This window comes from Meles meles, chromosome 12 (genome assembly GCF_922984935.1).
Source record: "Meles meles chromosome 12, mMelMel3.1 paternal haplotype, whole genome shotgun sequence".
In the NCBI taxonomy this organism is placed as follows: Eukaryota; Metazoa; Chordata; class Mammalia; order Carnivora; family Mustelidae; genus Meles; species Meles meles.
In genome coordinates, this window is record NC_060077.1 from 59,245,911 (window position 1) to 59,262,355 (window position 16,445).

At 43.1% G+C, this 16,445-nt stretch overlaps 1 protein-coding gene and 1 non-coding gene across 3 annotated transcripts; one reads left to right on the forward strand and one right to left on the reverse strand.

Moving 5' to 3' along the window:
- Nucleotides 1–1,452: 1,452 nt before the first annotated feature.
- On the reverse strand, nt 1,453–1,559 carry LOC123954762. Its single transcript, XR_006821138.1, has one exon. It is a non-coding gene; the product is annotated as a U6 spliceosomal RNA (small nuclear RNA).
- A 3,268-nt stretch (nt 1,560–4,827) lies between these two features.
- On the forward strand, nt 4,828–12,124 carry C12H18orf21 (chromosome 12 C18orf21 homolog). Of its 2 annotated transcripts, XM_046025815.1 has the most exons (5): nt 4,847–5,023; nt 5,108–5,130; nt 7,285–7,484; nt 8,597–8,793; nt 10,938–11,912. In XM_046025815.1, the coding sequence occupies exons 1-5, from the start codon at nt 4,947–4,949 to the stop codon at nt 11,089–11,091; spliced, it is 651 nt and encodes a 216-aa protein (XP_045881771.1). In that variant the 5' UTR covers nt 4,847–4,946; the 3' UTR covers nt 11,092–11,912. The 2 variants fall into 2 exon arrangements, with proteins under 2 accessions (XP_045881772.1, XP_045881771.1); XM_046025816.1 differs by lacking the exon at nt 8,597–8,793 and having other exon boundaries at nt 4,828–5,023; nt 10,938–12,124.
- Nucleotides 12,125–16,445: the final 4,321 nt, after the last annotated feature.

A 16,445-nucleotide genomic window follows, 5' to 3' on the forward strand; every position in this document is an offset into this window, starting at 1 on the left:
CTTCCTTTCCTTCCACTATGATTTTGTAGCAAATCCTTATTGAGCCCCTGCTCTGTGCCAGGATCTGGGCTGGGGGGTCCATGTACAGCGCAGCCAACGAGTCCTGCTGCCAGGTGTTCACATTTAGGAGGGGAACAGGTAAATGGTGAATGAATAATTTCAGATAATGAGGTTACAATGACAGTAATAAAAACCAGTTATGGCAGAGAGTGACTTGATGGGCAAGGGTGTATGTACTGGGGGGAGTCCTTTATTCCAGAAGTCAATGAAGGCCTCAATGAGGGGGTGATATTTCAGCTGATCTTGGAATGATTAGGAAAAGCAGTCATGGGAAGGATCCTCACTCAAAGCAAAATAGCAAAGGCCCCGCGGTAGGTCTAAGCAGGACATGTTGAGTGACAGAGAAGGCCAGCGTAGCAGGGCTCGGGGTAAGGGTGGGCGGGGGAGACAAGATGAGGTCTGAAGGCCGGCAGCGACCGGCCATGCAAGGACCTGCAGAACACAGCCAGGTGACTGTGCTCCAGGTGCAATAAGGAGCCTGGACACTCTGAGCAAGGACATTTCCTGTCCCCAAATGTAACTTACATTTTAAGAAAGCCACTTTGCCTTGTGAAGAATGGACTGGGAGAGAGGAAGCTGGCAAGAGAGGATGCAGGAAAAGAATTTGGGGGGCCATGGGGGGTGCAGACAAAAGGAGAGAGTGGCCAGGGCATGCAGAGAAGTGAGCAGATCTGCTCCTGGTGGGGAGCTGGCACCCCAGGCAAGGCTGGAGAGAGGAAGCAGCAATGGCACTTGGTGGGGCTGAGACAGAGGAAGACTGGGTGGCAGGGCAGGTTGAGGGGCGAAATCAAGAGTGCCATCTGGGCCGCACTGCATCTGAGAAGACAAGTTACAGTGCAAGCAGAGATGCTGAGGAAGCATCTGGATATAGGAGTGTGGTGCTCAGAGGTGAGAGAACTGGAGGAAAGCTTCCTGGGGGGGGGGGGGGGCAGGGGAAGTAGGCGTGCAGTGCACACAGTGCACCTGTCCTTTTTTTTTTGCTGTACTGGTTAGTGAAGCAGGTAAACAATCCAGAAACAGATGCAGCAATGTTGAAAGGCTTATATGTGATAAACTGGCTTTTACCTATGCTGTGGACTTGTGAGGACTGTATGAGTTACCAGTCAGATGCTTAGAAAAGTACCTGCCACATATTCCGTGTTCCTTACATTTTTTTTAGACTTCAATTCCAACAGCAAAAGAGTAATTTACCTACTAAGAGATATCCGCATAACTTGCTAAGCATCTAGAAAAATGGGTCAGATCTCAACCCTATGCTTAAGTAAAAATATATTTCATATTGCTTAAAGATGTGGATGGAAGAAATTAAACTAGAAAAGTATGAGAAAAACATCTGGTTGAATAGCTAGTTGTCTAGTCTTGGCATGAACGAAGGTTTTTATTTTATTGTTTAATTTTTTCTAAGGCTTCACAAATTTGCATGTCATTCTGGCACACGGGCCATGCTAATCTGCTCTGGATCCTTCCAATTTTAGTATATGTGCTGCCGAAGCAAGCGCTACGTGAGGCTTTTTAAATGCTACACAGGAGGGGTCCCTGGGTGGCTCAGTCGGTTAAGTGTCTCCTTTCAACTCAAGTCATGATTCCAGGGTCCTGGGATGGAGTCCCACATTGGACTTCCTGCTCAGTGGGGAGTCTGCTTCTCCCTCTCCCGCTGCCCCTACCACTGCTTGTGCTCTCTTTCTCTCTGTCAAATAAATAAATACAATCTTTAAAGCTATACAGGAAACCCAGACCCAACAATGGAAAACGTTCAACAACATACAAAATCCTATATGGCAAAAATCCTCTAAACCATTCCAAAGATAAGAGGTAAGAAAGTATTGCATTATATATGAAAAGCAGAGAATGAATTTCCCCCAAGACACAAAGATCTCCTAGAAACTGATAAACGCAACGGAAGATTTCTCTTCACAGGAGAAAATGCAAAGCATCAAAGAACATGTGAAAAGAGACTTTATCTCGCTAGTATTTAGGTGAACCAATGGCCATCACCTCTTTTTTTTTTTTTTTAAAGATTTTACTTATTTATTTGACAGAGATCACAAGTAGGCAGAGAGGGAAGCAGGGGGTGGGGGTAAGCAGGCTCCCTGCTGAGCAGAGAGCCTGATGCAGGGCTTGATCCCAGGACCCTGAGACCATGACCTGAGCCTAAGGCAGAGGCTTTAACCCACTGAGCCACCCACGTGCCCCAGCCATCAGATCTTCTTTCCCAACTCGCTCAGATATTAATGCTGGGAGTACACATTGCTACAACCCATTTTGGATGATCTGGCAAATAAAAATGTGCACATCATTCCAGTCTATAATTTCTCTTTCAGAAATTCAGACAAAAGAAATAAAAAGCATCAGTATATACAAGATCTTTGCTGTTGTAAAAATATATGTACTGACCTGGAAGATGTGTGTGGTCTGTGGTTAAGGAAGAAGGCAAGTTATATAGTAAGGGACTAACTTTCTCCTTTTGGTTTAGCTTTTTTGTGTATGTTCCGGCTTTTTAGTGTGTGTGTGTCTGTGTGTGGTGGTGGTGAGAAGGGATTTTTACACAATCAGCGATTTACTTACATGTGGACATAGGAGAAGATACCCAACTGCTAAATGTCAGTCAGAGGAGGAGACCGGAAAGCTAGGAAGAGCAGATGAAGTGACTTTTCCTTTGAAAAATTAAAATACATCTATACAGATGTAAATATATTTTTCTCTTTACAACCTTCTGTATCATTTTGACATAGACAGGCCAGATCTGAGGACCCAGAGACTGAGGATACCTCTTGGCTAAGATGATCCTTGGCTTTGTGCAGGGGAGCCATGAGGAAGTGGGAAGTGAAAGCAGAGTTTATTGAATGGTGTAAGTGAGAGTACAGCGGACAGAGAGTCTGGGACACTCCGAAAGGAAAGGAGAATGACTCTCTTCATCACTTGGAGTTAGGGGTTCATACTGGAAAGGGTCCAGGGAACATGTTACTTCAGAAATCCAGGGTAGGGTCGAATTCAAAGGTGAGTGACAGGTGAATAATAGGTGTTATTTCATAAGTCATCGAAGGTGGAGGTACTAATGCCAGACTCTGGGTAAGGTTTATTCAAACCGAATGTCCTGGAACATGTTTGCGATTCCATTCTTTTTAGATGTTATCAGATATCTGGACACCTAGGACAAAACTCAAAGAATGATTAACTTTCTTGCCTTTCCCGTGGAGTGGGAACATAGCTTCTTTGGTTTGGGGCCTTGCAGAAAAACAGCAGAGATGAAGTGTTTCTAAAAATGGGATCCCTTCAGTTTCCCTATCTAGATTTGAGTCCTTTGGGATATTGAAAATGAAGGATAAATAAGGGTCTAGTCTCTAGAATTTATTTTTTGAAACTCTAACAACAACAAAAGGCAAACAACTCAATTTTAAAATGAGCAAAGGACTTCAGTAGACATTTTTCCAATGAAAATATACACGTTGTCAACCAACACATGAAAGAATGCTCAACGTCATTATTCACTAGGAAATGCGAATCAGAACCACAGTGAGAAGCCACTTCACACTCACTAGGATGGCTAGAATAAAAAGTAAACTAAAAAAAAAAAAAAATAATAAACCAAGGTGGAAAACGAGGGTTGGGAAAGATGCAGAGAAATTGGAATCTTTTTTTTTTTTTAAGATTTTATTTATTTATTTAACAGAGATCACAAGTAGGCAGAGAGGCAGGCAGAGAGAGGAGGAAGCAGGCTCCCCGCTGAGCAGAGAGCCTGACATGGGGTTCAATCCCAGGATCCCTGAGATCATGACCCTAGCCTAAGGCAGGGGCCCAACCCACTGAGCCACCCAGGCACCCTGGAATGCTTGATAAACATGGCCTTACCATATGACCCAGCATTTTCACTCCTAGGTGTTTATCCAAAAAAAAAAAAAAAAGAAGAAAGAAATAAAAGAAAAGAAAAAGAAAGAAAAAAAAACCCCAAAACAAAAAACCATGTTCCTAGCAGAAGCAATATTGGCAACAGCCAAAAGGCAGAAAGAACCCAAATGTCCATCACGGATGAATGCATAAACAATACTCGGCATGCATACAATGTAATAATATTCAGTCATGTAACCTACGAGGTGGAAGAACCTAAAAAACATTTTACTAAGTGGAGGAGGCCAGACACAAGAGATCACACCTATGATTCCATTTACAAGCAATGTCCAGAATGAGCCCGGAGAACCAGAAAGCCGACTAGTGGTCGCCACCGGCTGGGAGTGGGGAGGGGAGAATGGGTAGCAACTCCTAAATGGGGATGGAGTTTCCTGCTGGACGACAGAAATGTCTCCAAACTCGGTAACAGCGGTGTTCGCGCAACACTGAAAACGTCCCGAACTGTTAACTTTCTGCTGTGCTCCATTAAGAACGGGGGGAGAAGGGAAGCTGGCCGGCTCTTCCCTCCCAGGCCCGCGGCCGCGCTGACAACGGTGGCCTCCTTGCGGGCCGCACACCGCCTGCCCGGCCCAAATCGACACCCCGGATGGAGAATCTAGAAGACGACGTGGGTTGAGGAAATGACAACAGGGGTACCACAAAAGACGCTATCAGGAGCGAGAAAGACAGGCGGGCCGAACACTCCGTGCAGACGGCCCCAACCCTGTTGGATTACACGGCTCCGCGCAGACGCACATCTTCGCCGGATCCGCAGGGGACCGCGGGGACTGGACGGAGCCTGGGGCGGAGCCTAGAGGCAGGGCCAAAGGCGGGGAGGGGATTGGCCTGCGTGCGGGCGGAACGCGAGGGAAACCGGAACTCCTCAGCAGTGGGTGCGGGTTTCCTGACGGAGCTTGGATTCCGAGGTCAAAGTCCGGCCGGCTGCAAAGCCGGCTTCCGGAGACTGTCGCGTCTGAGGGGCGTGAGGGGCGGCGGTAGCGATGAGGCAGAAGCACTACCTTGAGGCTGCGGCGCGGCAGCTACAGGATAGCTGCCCGGGCCAGGCCCGCTATCTCCTGTAAGAGAAGGGCGGGAGGGGAGGCGGGCAGCGGCGGCGGCGGGGTCCCCCCTCCACCCTCACGAGTCTCCTTCTCCTTTCCAGCTGGGCCTACAGTTCGTCACACGGTAGGGAGAACGTCCGACGCCTGTGGGTTGGGCTCTCGGCGCCTCGCCCCCCTCCGTTCCGCGCCCCGCTCAGGACGACGCGAAAGAGCAACCTCCTCGAACCACTGCCCTCATAAATCCCCCAGGGGCTGCTGTTCCGCGAAAACTCCAAAATCCTAGGACCGCTTTTCTAGTTATACTCCCTTCCCTTGGTGACAGTTTTTCATCCAGGCTCATGGCTTCCAGATTTGTACCCCAACCAAGACCTCTCCCCATTCTCTGCTCAGATCCAGATGTCTTCTTGACACCTGCTTTGGATTGTGTGTCAGGGCGAAACTCGAGCTTCACCCCCAGCACAGTCGTCCTCCAGTTCTTCCCAATCCAATAACGCTGATTGCATCCGGGGAGTGAATTCAGCCCCCCAAACCCTGGGGCCATTCTCGGCTCCCTGAGAGCCTTCCTCCCCAAGCCAGTGTGCCAGCAAATACGCCTCTTGGCTTTGGAGTATATGCAGCACCTCCTCTCTTCTCACCAGGCCATCGCCGTCTTGGACCGGGTCAGCAGCTGGGCTCTTGCCAGCAGGGCTCAAGCATTTGTACATCCATTCTCAACTGAGCGGCCAGAGTGAGCGCAGGAGGCACCCAAGCTTGATTGTGTTGCTTCTCTGCCACAAACTCTCAGATGTCTTGACATCTCAGAGTAAAAGTGGAAAGAAAGTTTTTTTTTTAAGATTTTACTTATTTGACACAGAGAGAGAGAGCCCAGGCAGGGGGAGAGGCCAAGGGAGAGGGAGCAGGCTCCCTGCAGAGTAGGGGATGCCTGATATGGGACTCAGCCCCAGGACTCTGGGATCATGACCTGAGCTGAAGGCAGTGGTTTAACCCACTGAGCCACCCAGGCGCCCCAAAGTGAAAATTTTTTTAAAAGGACTACAGGGCCCTATATCAGAAGTCCACATTACCTCTCTGGCCTGTTTTCCCTTTTGCTTACTCAACTGTTAATCCTCCTTGCTCTTTTTCAGCCTTCCAAGTTGCCCCCATCCTTGGCCTGGAACTCTTACCTCATATATCTGCATGGATTGCTTTCTTGTTTCCTCCTGCTCTCTACAGGTCACTCCACAAAGCCTACCATGGCTACCTTATTAAAGACCAGGGCAGCTCCATCGCCACTCCCTGTTCGCCCCCTTTTTTTTCCCCCCAGCACTACACATTCGGTGTTGCTATATTTACTTTCTCCCTACATGTTGTCCTTTATTCACCGTTCTGTCTCTTGTACACAGAACTGTGCATGACGCTGGACAGTCACTCAGTAAATATGAGCATGGTCCTTAGTTGTTGTATACTTAGCAGAGTGCTAACAAATATTTGTTGAATGAATCTGTGGTGTGCCTACCTTCCTTTCCAGCTGCATCACCCCCATAACCTCACCTTTCCCTAATAGTCCTGTTTTCTTCTTCACTGTACTTCCACCTGAAAGCCCTTTTCCAGTAATGGATGCCATCTCCAAGTACAGATATTTGGAGTATTTGACCTTTGTCAAGCCATTTCTTTGGAGTATTTCTGGCTGGTCCACACAGAGTTTAATAGTTTCCAGGACATTTTAATCATATTCTGTTAACGGTTGTTACCGGTCTTATTTATGTTTGCTTAGGGCTCCCCTAGAATGTGAGTTATAGGTAGCAGCTCTTTTGCTCTTTATGACTTTCCAGCCTAGCATGGTAAGTGGCTGTCTTGATGTGCATAGACCATCTGGAGCAAGTCTGTTCTCCTGTTACCTTGTACTGAGAGCTACCTACAGAAAGCCTGGCCCACAAATCACAAAATTGTGTGCTAATTGTTTAAAAAAGAAAATGACGGTATAATTTATTGATTTGTGATAAATGTTTGTAAAATTGGTGAGACAGCGTTTTTAACATAGTAACAAGTAATAAGTAAGGTAGCAAAAAATGGGGACTTAACCTGTCTGTTGCTAAAAGGAGTGAATGAATAAAATTACAGTGTTTTGCAAAATAAATTATTGCCAATTTGCCTTTTTTGCAAGTTCTCATATTTTGAGTTTGCTTAAAGAGAATATCTGTTCATATTAAATAGTATACTTTATCACAGAGTATTGGCTGTTTGAGGTAACAAAATATTCTAATTTGCTGAATCATGAGTTTCGTTTATATAATTTCAGATGCTAACATCACTTTTGAAGGAACATGTCCATACTGTTTCCAGTTGCTGGTTTTGGATAACTCTCGGGTGCGCCTCAAACCCAAGTCCAAACTGACTCCCAAAATACAAAAACTTCTTAATCGAGAAGCAAGAAATTATACACTTAGTTTTAAAGAAGCAAAAATTGTGAGAAGATACAAAGACTCCAAAAGTGTATTGGTAAGATTTCAAATCCAGTATGTGTAAATAAACTAGAATTTTCTTTTACTTAAAATGAGGTTGATTAAGGATCAGGCTACATAGAACTCAGAGGTTTGTGGTAATATACACAGATTGTCAAAATATGCACGTAACTTTTTTTCTAGTGATATTTCATCAAGAGTAAAACTTAGTTTTTTTAAAAAAATTTTTTTTAAGATTTTATTTATTTGACAGAGCGAGATCACAAGTAGGCAGAGGGAGTGGGGGAAGCAGGCTTCCCGCTGAGCAGAGAACCTAATGTGGGGCTCTATCCCAGGACCCTGAGATCATGACCTGAGCTAAAGGCAGAGGCTTTAAGCCACTGAGCCACCCAGGTGCCCCTAAAATTTTTGATTGATGTATAGCTGATACGTTATTTTCAAGTTGACACACAGTGATTTGACATTACATACATTAGGAAATTCTGCCTCTGGATTTAATGAAGTAAAGAGGCGTGAGAATTCATTCAGTTGGTTTTATAAATTGATTTAGACCTATATTTGAAGAATATAGAATCACTAAGGGTTTGAAGGGGTCACTTAGATTTTCAGTGATAATTTGCTGTGTTTTATTGAAAAAACAGCTTAAAGTTCTGTGACAAATGTTAAATGTTAACTGCTATTAAGAAGAACATTCTTTCAGAAGTTAACCAGGTATCACAGTCCCCTTTATTCCCCCAAACATGGTTTTACATTGAAAAAGTAGAGACCTTGTTATCTTTAAAAAGGTGTTTTAGGGATACCTGGCTGGCTCAGTTGGTGGAGCATGTGACTCTGGATCTTGGGGTCATGAGTTCAAGTCCCACATTGGGTGTACAGATTACTTAAAAAGAAAATCTTTTAAATAAATAAAAATTAAAATGTTTTTTAAATTTATAAGTGTTTAGCCAGTAACTTTTAATTGTAGATGTTCTCATTTTAAATTTTTATCTTGTCTGATTGCTGCTGCTGGATTACAGACTCCCTGAGGGCAGCCTCTCTTACCTGCTTGTACCTGGTGTAGTCCCTTAATCCAAGAATTTAATGAACATGTAATTTATTGGGTTAAATTATAAGAGAAATCAGGCCCAATATTTCTTCTTTTGATGTTAGTTGACTACTTGTAAAACATGCAACAGAACAGTTAAACATCATGGTAAAAGTAGAAGCTTTCTCTCAGCACTGAAGAGCAGTCCTACTACTCCTACAAGTAAGCTCAGCCTGAAGACACCAGAAAGAAAGACTCCCAGTTCTGCAAACCTAAATCCTAAGTGTGGTTCCAAAGGCAAGAGCCCAGCCTTGATATTCAGGTATCTTAATTCATTAAGCTATTTGCATTGCTGGTGTGAACTCATTTCTTCGACTTTCCTCTGTTTAATATATACTCCCTAAATCTGCCATGCAGTCCAGGCCTTGGCCCTCATTTTTTTCCTCCATACCCTTTTCTTCTCTAAAGTCCTATACATACATCTTTCATTCCCATCTCTGCTTATAACTCCAGCTATATATATTCCTCTACTTCCAGCCTCTCCCTTTACTTGTTCCCAGCTGCTACTAAATATATCCACTTTATCCCCCCAGCATGTCCCTACCTGCTCATCCTCCTAAGTTCCTTCTGTCCATGAACATGCCTTTGTTTGTAGACAGTCTGACCTGAAATGGTGAGTAGAGTAGGCAACGCCTAGTCCCTTGGTCCTTGTCCAGTTAGTCACCAATTTCTGTCCGCCCTTCCTCCATGGGGTTTGCATCTGTTCTCCTTTTTCCCTCCTGCTGTGTTCAGTCTGTGTTCCTATTTTACTGGGACTACTACAGTAGTTTCCTGCTTCTAGTTTCAAACACTTCTAGTCCGATAATTTCCTACAGCACAGCTCTGATGAGAAGCCTTTACCATCTCATGCCGTAGCATCTAGATCAAACGTTCCTACATGGCTTCCTAGTCCTTCATACCTGGCACCAGTGTGTGTGCCTTCCTACTTTGCCTTAAGTCATCCTGTGTGTCAGCAAAACTGAGCTGAAGTAAACTCACAGTTTATGTCCCTGCTCTGAACCTTTGTTCTTGATATTGCCTCTGTCAGAAATTCCTGGGGAAATCTCACTGACTAGGGATTTGTCAGCTGCTACTAAGTTAACGATATGACTGAGCACCAAACTATTTTTGTAGTTCACAGTACTTTATTCACTATGATAATAAATTTAGTTCCTTAGAACTGTGAAAGGAATTTCTGAACATTTTGTACCAAAAAAGAAACTGTTTGGTAGTTTCTTGAACATAAACAGCAAAATTCTGTAAAGAGTGAAATTTATCTGTTTACTGCATTGAGTTTTTTATATTGTGTTGACATTTATAAAATTGGATAAGAATTGAAATTTTAAGTCTAGTTTTCTCATATTTTGATTCAATTATTTTGATATTTGGCATGATAAGAATTCATAAAAGTTTCTACCTTATTGGATAACTGTAGATAAAAGTTGGCATATTTAAAATATATGAAAATTAAATATTAAAAATAATTCATTTGCATATAGAACAGACTGCTTCTTAGTTATATGCATGAATGAGAAAGATATTTCACATTTGTCATACACATGGGGAGTAGAAGAGGGATCAGACTGATAAACCCCAATAAAGTGTCATGGGTATGGAACACAGTTGGAAGGCATGAAACAGAAGAAAACGAAATACACAGCAGCTGGGGAATCACTTATCCAGCAAATATTCTTAGAAGACCTCTTCTGTGCCTGGCGCTGTTAAGAAGCAGTGGAATATACAATTAGTAGTACAAATTCTGCCCTATGGAGTTTACGTTCTAGGTGGGGAGATACAATGCAGTGGTACCTGCATGTGCAGGTTGAAATTCTTCATTTTTTTTTTTTTAATTTTTTTTTTTAAGATTTTATTTATTCATTTGACAGACAAAGATCACAAGTAGGCAGAGAGACAGGCAGAGAGAGAGGAGGAGGAAGCAGGCTCTCTGCTTGTCAGGGAGCCCGATGCGGGGCTCGATCCCAGGACCCTGAGATCATGACCTGAGCCGAAGGCAGAGGCTTTAACCCACTGAGCCACCCAGGTGCCCCGAAATTCTTCATTTTTGAGAAAGGAAGTGGTCTTGAGCTGTGAAGAAACGGGTTTTTAAAGTCCTTAGAATTGTCATGAATCTTGATTATCAAACTTAAAGGGGACTCAGGCCTGATGACACTTTACTTTTAGCCTTCTTCAGGTGTGATAGAAACTTCCAGGGCCATCCAGTATGCCTCCTGAATGTTGCCTAAAGCCTATGTAGTGAGGAGATTTTTAACAAAATAGGAATGAATGCTGGGTTCAGCCACTGCTCGTTTACCGCCATAATACACATGAGTAGAAAAGGATTCTAGTTGCAATTATTCAGGCTAAGCGGGAAAAGCACTTTTGAACTTATGTATCAGTATACCTAAGTGTGGTTTTGTTTGTTTTCAGGACACCTACATCTGGACAGTCAACACCCACTTGCTCCTCAAAGAATGTGAGCAAAACAAAGAAACACTTCTCTCAACTAAAAATGTTGCTTAGTCAGAGTGAATCCCAAAAGAATTCGAAAGTGGACTTCAGAAATTTCTTACTGTCTTTGTAAAGGATGGGCTCTGAAAATAAATGTTTAATGCAATTTCTGAAACTAAGGTTAGCTAGAAAAATATCTTTCTTAAAACTTTTATTTTTTCTGGGTTGCCAGGGTGGCCCAATCAGTTAAGAATCTGCCTTTGGCTTGAGTCACGATCCCAAGGTCCTGGGATCAAGCCCCACATTGGGTTCTTGGCTCAGCGGGGAGTCTCCTTCTCCCTAACCCGGCTTGTGCGCTTGCTTGCTTTCCCTCTCTTTCTCTCGCTTGCTTACTTTCAAAAAAATAAAATCTTAAAAAAAAACCCACCTTTTATTTATTCTTTAAATACATGGAATCTGGGGTCCAAGAACAAACTTTTCTGGGCATTTTTCAGTGGTTATGAAGAGAATACTTCATGAAAACAAATAAATGAAACCTGCCTACCTCACAGGTGGTTGTGAGGATCAAAAATATATGAAAACCCTTGTAAGTAGCAAATCTGTTATGGACATTGAGTGGTTATATGATTTTATCTTCTCTCTCTTTTTCTTTTTAAGATTTTATTTGACACACAGAAATAATTTTGCATGCAAAAGTAAATATATGGAGCATTTTTTTTTTCAAAGATTTCATTCATTTATTTGACAGACAGAAATCACAAGTAGGCAGGGAGCATTCTTAATTGTAAATCATTCAAATATACCAGATTTCATTTTTAAGGATTTTACTTATTTGACACACTGAGAAATAATTTTGCATGCAAAAGTAAATATATGGGGCATTCTTTTTTTTTTTTTAAAGATTTTATTCATTTATTTGACAGTGAGAGAGGGAACACAAGCAGGGGAAGTGGGAGAAGGAGAAGCAGACTCCCCACTGAGCAGGGAGCCCGATGTGGGGCTCGATCCCAGGACTCTGGGATCATGACCTGAGCCGAAGGCAGAAGCTTAACGACTGAGCCACCCAGGCACACCCTATATGGGGCATTCTTAATTGTAAATCATTCCAACTACACCAGATTTTTTTTTTTTTAAAGATTTATTTATTTATTTGACAGAGGGAGAGAGATCACAAGTAGGCAGAAAGGCAGGAGAGAGAGGGGGAAGCAGGCTCCCCACCGAGCAGAGAGCCCGGTGTGGGGCTCGATCCCAGGACCCTGAGATCATGACCTGAGCCAAAGGCAGAGGCTTTAACCCACTGAGCCCCCCAGGCGCCCAACCAGATTTCATTTTTACAACTTTCTATTGTTCCTAGCAATGTTTTATCACAAGTGGCATTTCATTTGCTCTGGTGAAGACTTAATTTCTAGGTCTAAAATTTAGAGCAGAGGGGCGCCTGCATGGCTCAGTGGTTAAAGCCTCTGCCTTCGGCTCAGGTCATGATCTCAGGGTCCTGAGATCGAGCCCCGCATTGGGCTCTGCTTGGCAGGGAGCCTGCTTCCCCCCTCTCTCTCTGCCTGCTTCTCTGCCTACTTGTGATCTTTGTCTGTCAAATAAATAAATAAAATCTTTTAAAAAAAATAAAAATAAAATTTAGAGCAGAATACAACATAACAGTTTAGCTATGTTAAATCTTCTCCGGAACATAGATACACTAAAATGATAGGTTAGGGTTGTAGTCAACCTGTCTTCTAAAAATTCCTTAAATAAATAATTTAGATACTTTAAATTATTTCTAAGCTCTCTCTGCTGTTTAAAAATTTAAAACTAGGGGCACCTGGATGGCTCAGTGGTTTAAAGCCTTTGCCTTCGGCTCAAGTCATGATCTCAGGGTCCTGGGATCGAGCCCTGCATTGGGCTCTGCTCAGTGGTGAGCCTGTTTCCTCTCTCTCAGCCTGCTTCTCTGCCTACTTGTGATCTCTGTCAAATAAATAAAATCTTTAAAAAAAAAATTGAAATGTTTTTTTTTCTTTTCATTTTATTTATTTTTTCAGTGTAACAGTATTCATTCTTAAAAAATTGAAAATTTAAAACTAACTTCTCCCATTAGGGCTTGGCAAACTCTGAAAGGCCAGGGTTATTACTGAGTTGGTCTTGTAGTTACATAAAGTGATATTATACTACTAGTACCAGCATTAGAGAGGGATGGCAAGAGTCATCACTGTGAACTTCTTTAGCCTGTGGGCCATAGGCTGAGGGAGCTGGGCCTTCCCTCTGTGTCCAGGGCATCTAGCACAATACTTTGGTCATGGTACCTTACCTTTCTGGCTAACTTCTCACTGGAGTATCTGTTTTTCTTCTAGCTCTTCTCTTTTCTGCTCTCCCTGATCACCCATAGTGAGCCCTTTATAGTTCTTAGGACATAGCATCTTCTTGCCAGTTTGGGCCTTTGCATAGTTTTGCAGAATGCCCTCCGCTTCAACCCTATTGTATTATGAGGGGTCACTCTTTTATCAAAGTGCGGGTGACCCTGTAGTTTCCCGTTTCTAATTGTGTCCCCATCTGCCTGTGAGCTCTTTGAAGGCCTGCATGATCTCATTTGCTGTGGCCCAGAGCACAAGCTCTGCAAATATCCCTAAACCGCTATATTGACATTTGAATTCTGTAGCCCACTTGTTACATACCAGATTTAGAACCAAGGTCCGTTCAGCCACCTGACTGGGAAATGGATGAGAAGTGGTAAAAGGAACTTCTAGGTGGGAAGTTAGTCACATTACCTCAGGAGCAAATGAAAAAATACCATGGATTCTTGACTTTCTTTTCTGTTTGAGAGAAGGATTTTGGGCATCTTTAAAGAGAATACTAAAATAATACTGTGGACATAACACTCAGAAAGAAACCTAGAACTAAGTCTTCATAACCTCGGATTAAGCAGTGGTTTCTCAGCTATGACACCAAAATCACAAGCAACAAAAGAAAACATAGATAAACTGGACTTCAGAATTAAAAACTTGCATGTTGGGGCGCCTGGGCGGCTCAGTGGGTTAAGCCTCTGCCTTTGGCTCAGGTCATGATCTCAGGGTCCTGGGATCGAGCCCCGCATCGGGCTCTCTGCTCAGCGGGGAGCCTGCTTCCTCCTCTCTCTCTGCCTGCCTCTCTGCCTACTTGTGATCTGTCTGTCAAATAAATAAATAAAATCTTTAAAAAAAAAAAAAAAAAAAAAAAAAAAAAAAAAACTTGCATGTTTCGGGGCGCCTGGGTGGCTCAGTGGGTTAAGCCTCTGCCTTCAGCTCAGGTCATGATCTCAGGGTCCTGGGATCGAGCTCCACATCGGTCTCTCTGCTCAGCAGGGAGCCTGCTTCCCCCTCTCTCTCTACTTGCCTCTTTATCTACTTGTGATCTCTCTATATATATCAAATAAATAAAATATATAAAAAAAAAAACTTGTGTGTTTCAAATAAGGACAGCATCAAAAAATGAGATAACCCACTGAATGGGAGAAAATGTTTGCAAATCATGTATCTCTTAAGAGGCCTATATCTAGAATTACAAAAAAAAACCTTAAAATTCAATAATAAAAAGACAAAGATTCTGAGCAGACAATTCCCCAAGGAAACAAATGGCCAACAAACACATGAAAAGATGCTCAACATCTTCCATCTAACATTAGTCATTAGGGAAATACAAATCAAAACAAGGAGCTACTTCATACCCACAAAAATAACTAAAATCACGGAGACAATAATAAATGTTGATGAAAATGTGGTGAATTGGAACTCTGACACGTTGCTTCTGTAAAATTTGTGCAACCATGTAAGAATCTGTCCATTCCTCCAGAGGTTAAACATAGCATTAACATATGACCCACAACACCACTCCTAGTTATATACCCAACAGTACTGAAAACAAAATCTCGTATATGAATATTCATAGCAACATTATTTGTAATAGCCAAAAAGTGGAAACAAGCGAAATGTCAATCTAATTACTGAATAGATACATAAAATATGATATATCTATAGTGGAATATTTAGTCACAAATGTGAGTTCCTGATAACATCTGAGAACATGGATAAACCTTGAAAATATGTTAACTGAAAGAAAGTAGAAACAAAAGGTCACATAATGTATGATTTAATTTATAAAGAATGCTCAGAATAGGAAAATACATTGAAATCGATTAGTGGCTGCCTGAAGCTGGGGGGTGAACAGGGAATAACTGCCGAAGAGTATGGAGACACAAATGTTCTGGAATTAGCAATGGCCACACAACTCTGAATACTAAAAACCACCACACTTTAAAAGGGTGAGTTTTTTGGTATGTGAATTTTATCTCAGTAAAATTCTTTAAAAAATGAATATGAAACATTTCCTAAACAGATTAAAGTGTAGCTACTTGGGATTAAATGAAAATGATAGTCTCATAAGGAGAAGCAGCAGACATGCATTGTACAGCTCAGGCTCTGTATAGCTCCAACTCCTGGACGTCCGTCCCATCGCCGTAAGACTTGTTCGTACCCTGATGTATCTACTGCAGTGCTTCCTGAACAGCTCCACTTGGCTCTGGGCTGTTTGTCCAGCCTTGGGATATGGGGCCTGGAACATGTGACCAGGGTACCAGGGATCCTAGAGGCTACAGCAACCCTATGCTAAAGGCAGCCATGACGACAATGAAAAAGAGGCCCTCACCATCCACAGAGGGATGGGATGGGCAGAAAGCTGAGGAAGAAAACCTAATCAGGAATGGGTGGGAAAGGGGCAAGAGAGCATAGACCTAATGATTGCCTCATTAGTGTCACAAAGAACTTCGGGGTCACATAGTTGATGAAAATCTGTAGGCCACTGTTCTCTCCCTTAGCACAGCCCCTTGGACCTCAGCTGCAGAAAGCACAATGGTGACTTGTAATGCGACCACTACTCAGATTTTAGAACTCAAGTAATATTCCTAGGTGGTTCAGCCCTGAGAGGGACAGTGCCAGTGAATTAACTGGGCTCAAAATGCAATCGCACATCTGAGACATCACTCTACTTCAAAGCCGAGCTCTCTCACTTTCTCACTGGTGCCTGTCTTGCTTCTCTCGCAAGAAAAGCCAGCCTTCCTCCTACCCAACGGGCCAGTCTGCCCATCTAGCCTGGATGCCATCCCTGCTCTGACTCAGGTCAATGGAAGTCCTGCCTTTTCCTTCACCTTCAGCTTCGTCCCCCCCGGATCCTTCCCCTCCCCCACTTTTTCTTCTTTCAGTAAACCATTTATTGATGTGTAACACCCACAGAAAAATGCTCAAAGCTCTGACCACAAGCCTGGGGCAGATGCCTCTACTGGACTTGTAAGGAAGGCTCCCTTTCTGCCTGTGCACAGCTCTTCTCACACAGAGGCCTGGTGAGACTTGTGTCTGTGCGCCTCCCAGTCCGAACTCCGGGTGGGGTGGGGGGCAGGAAGGGCTGCAACCCTAGGGTATAATTCAGGTAAAAAGTGTTCAATATGCTTCTATCTCTTCTGGGACTAAA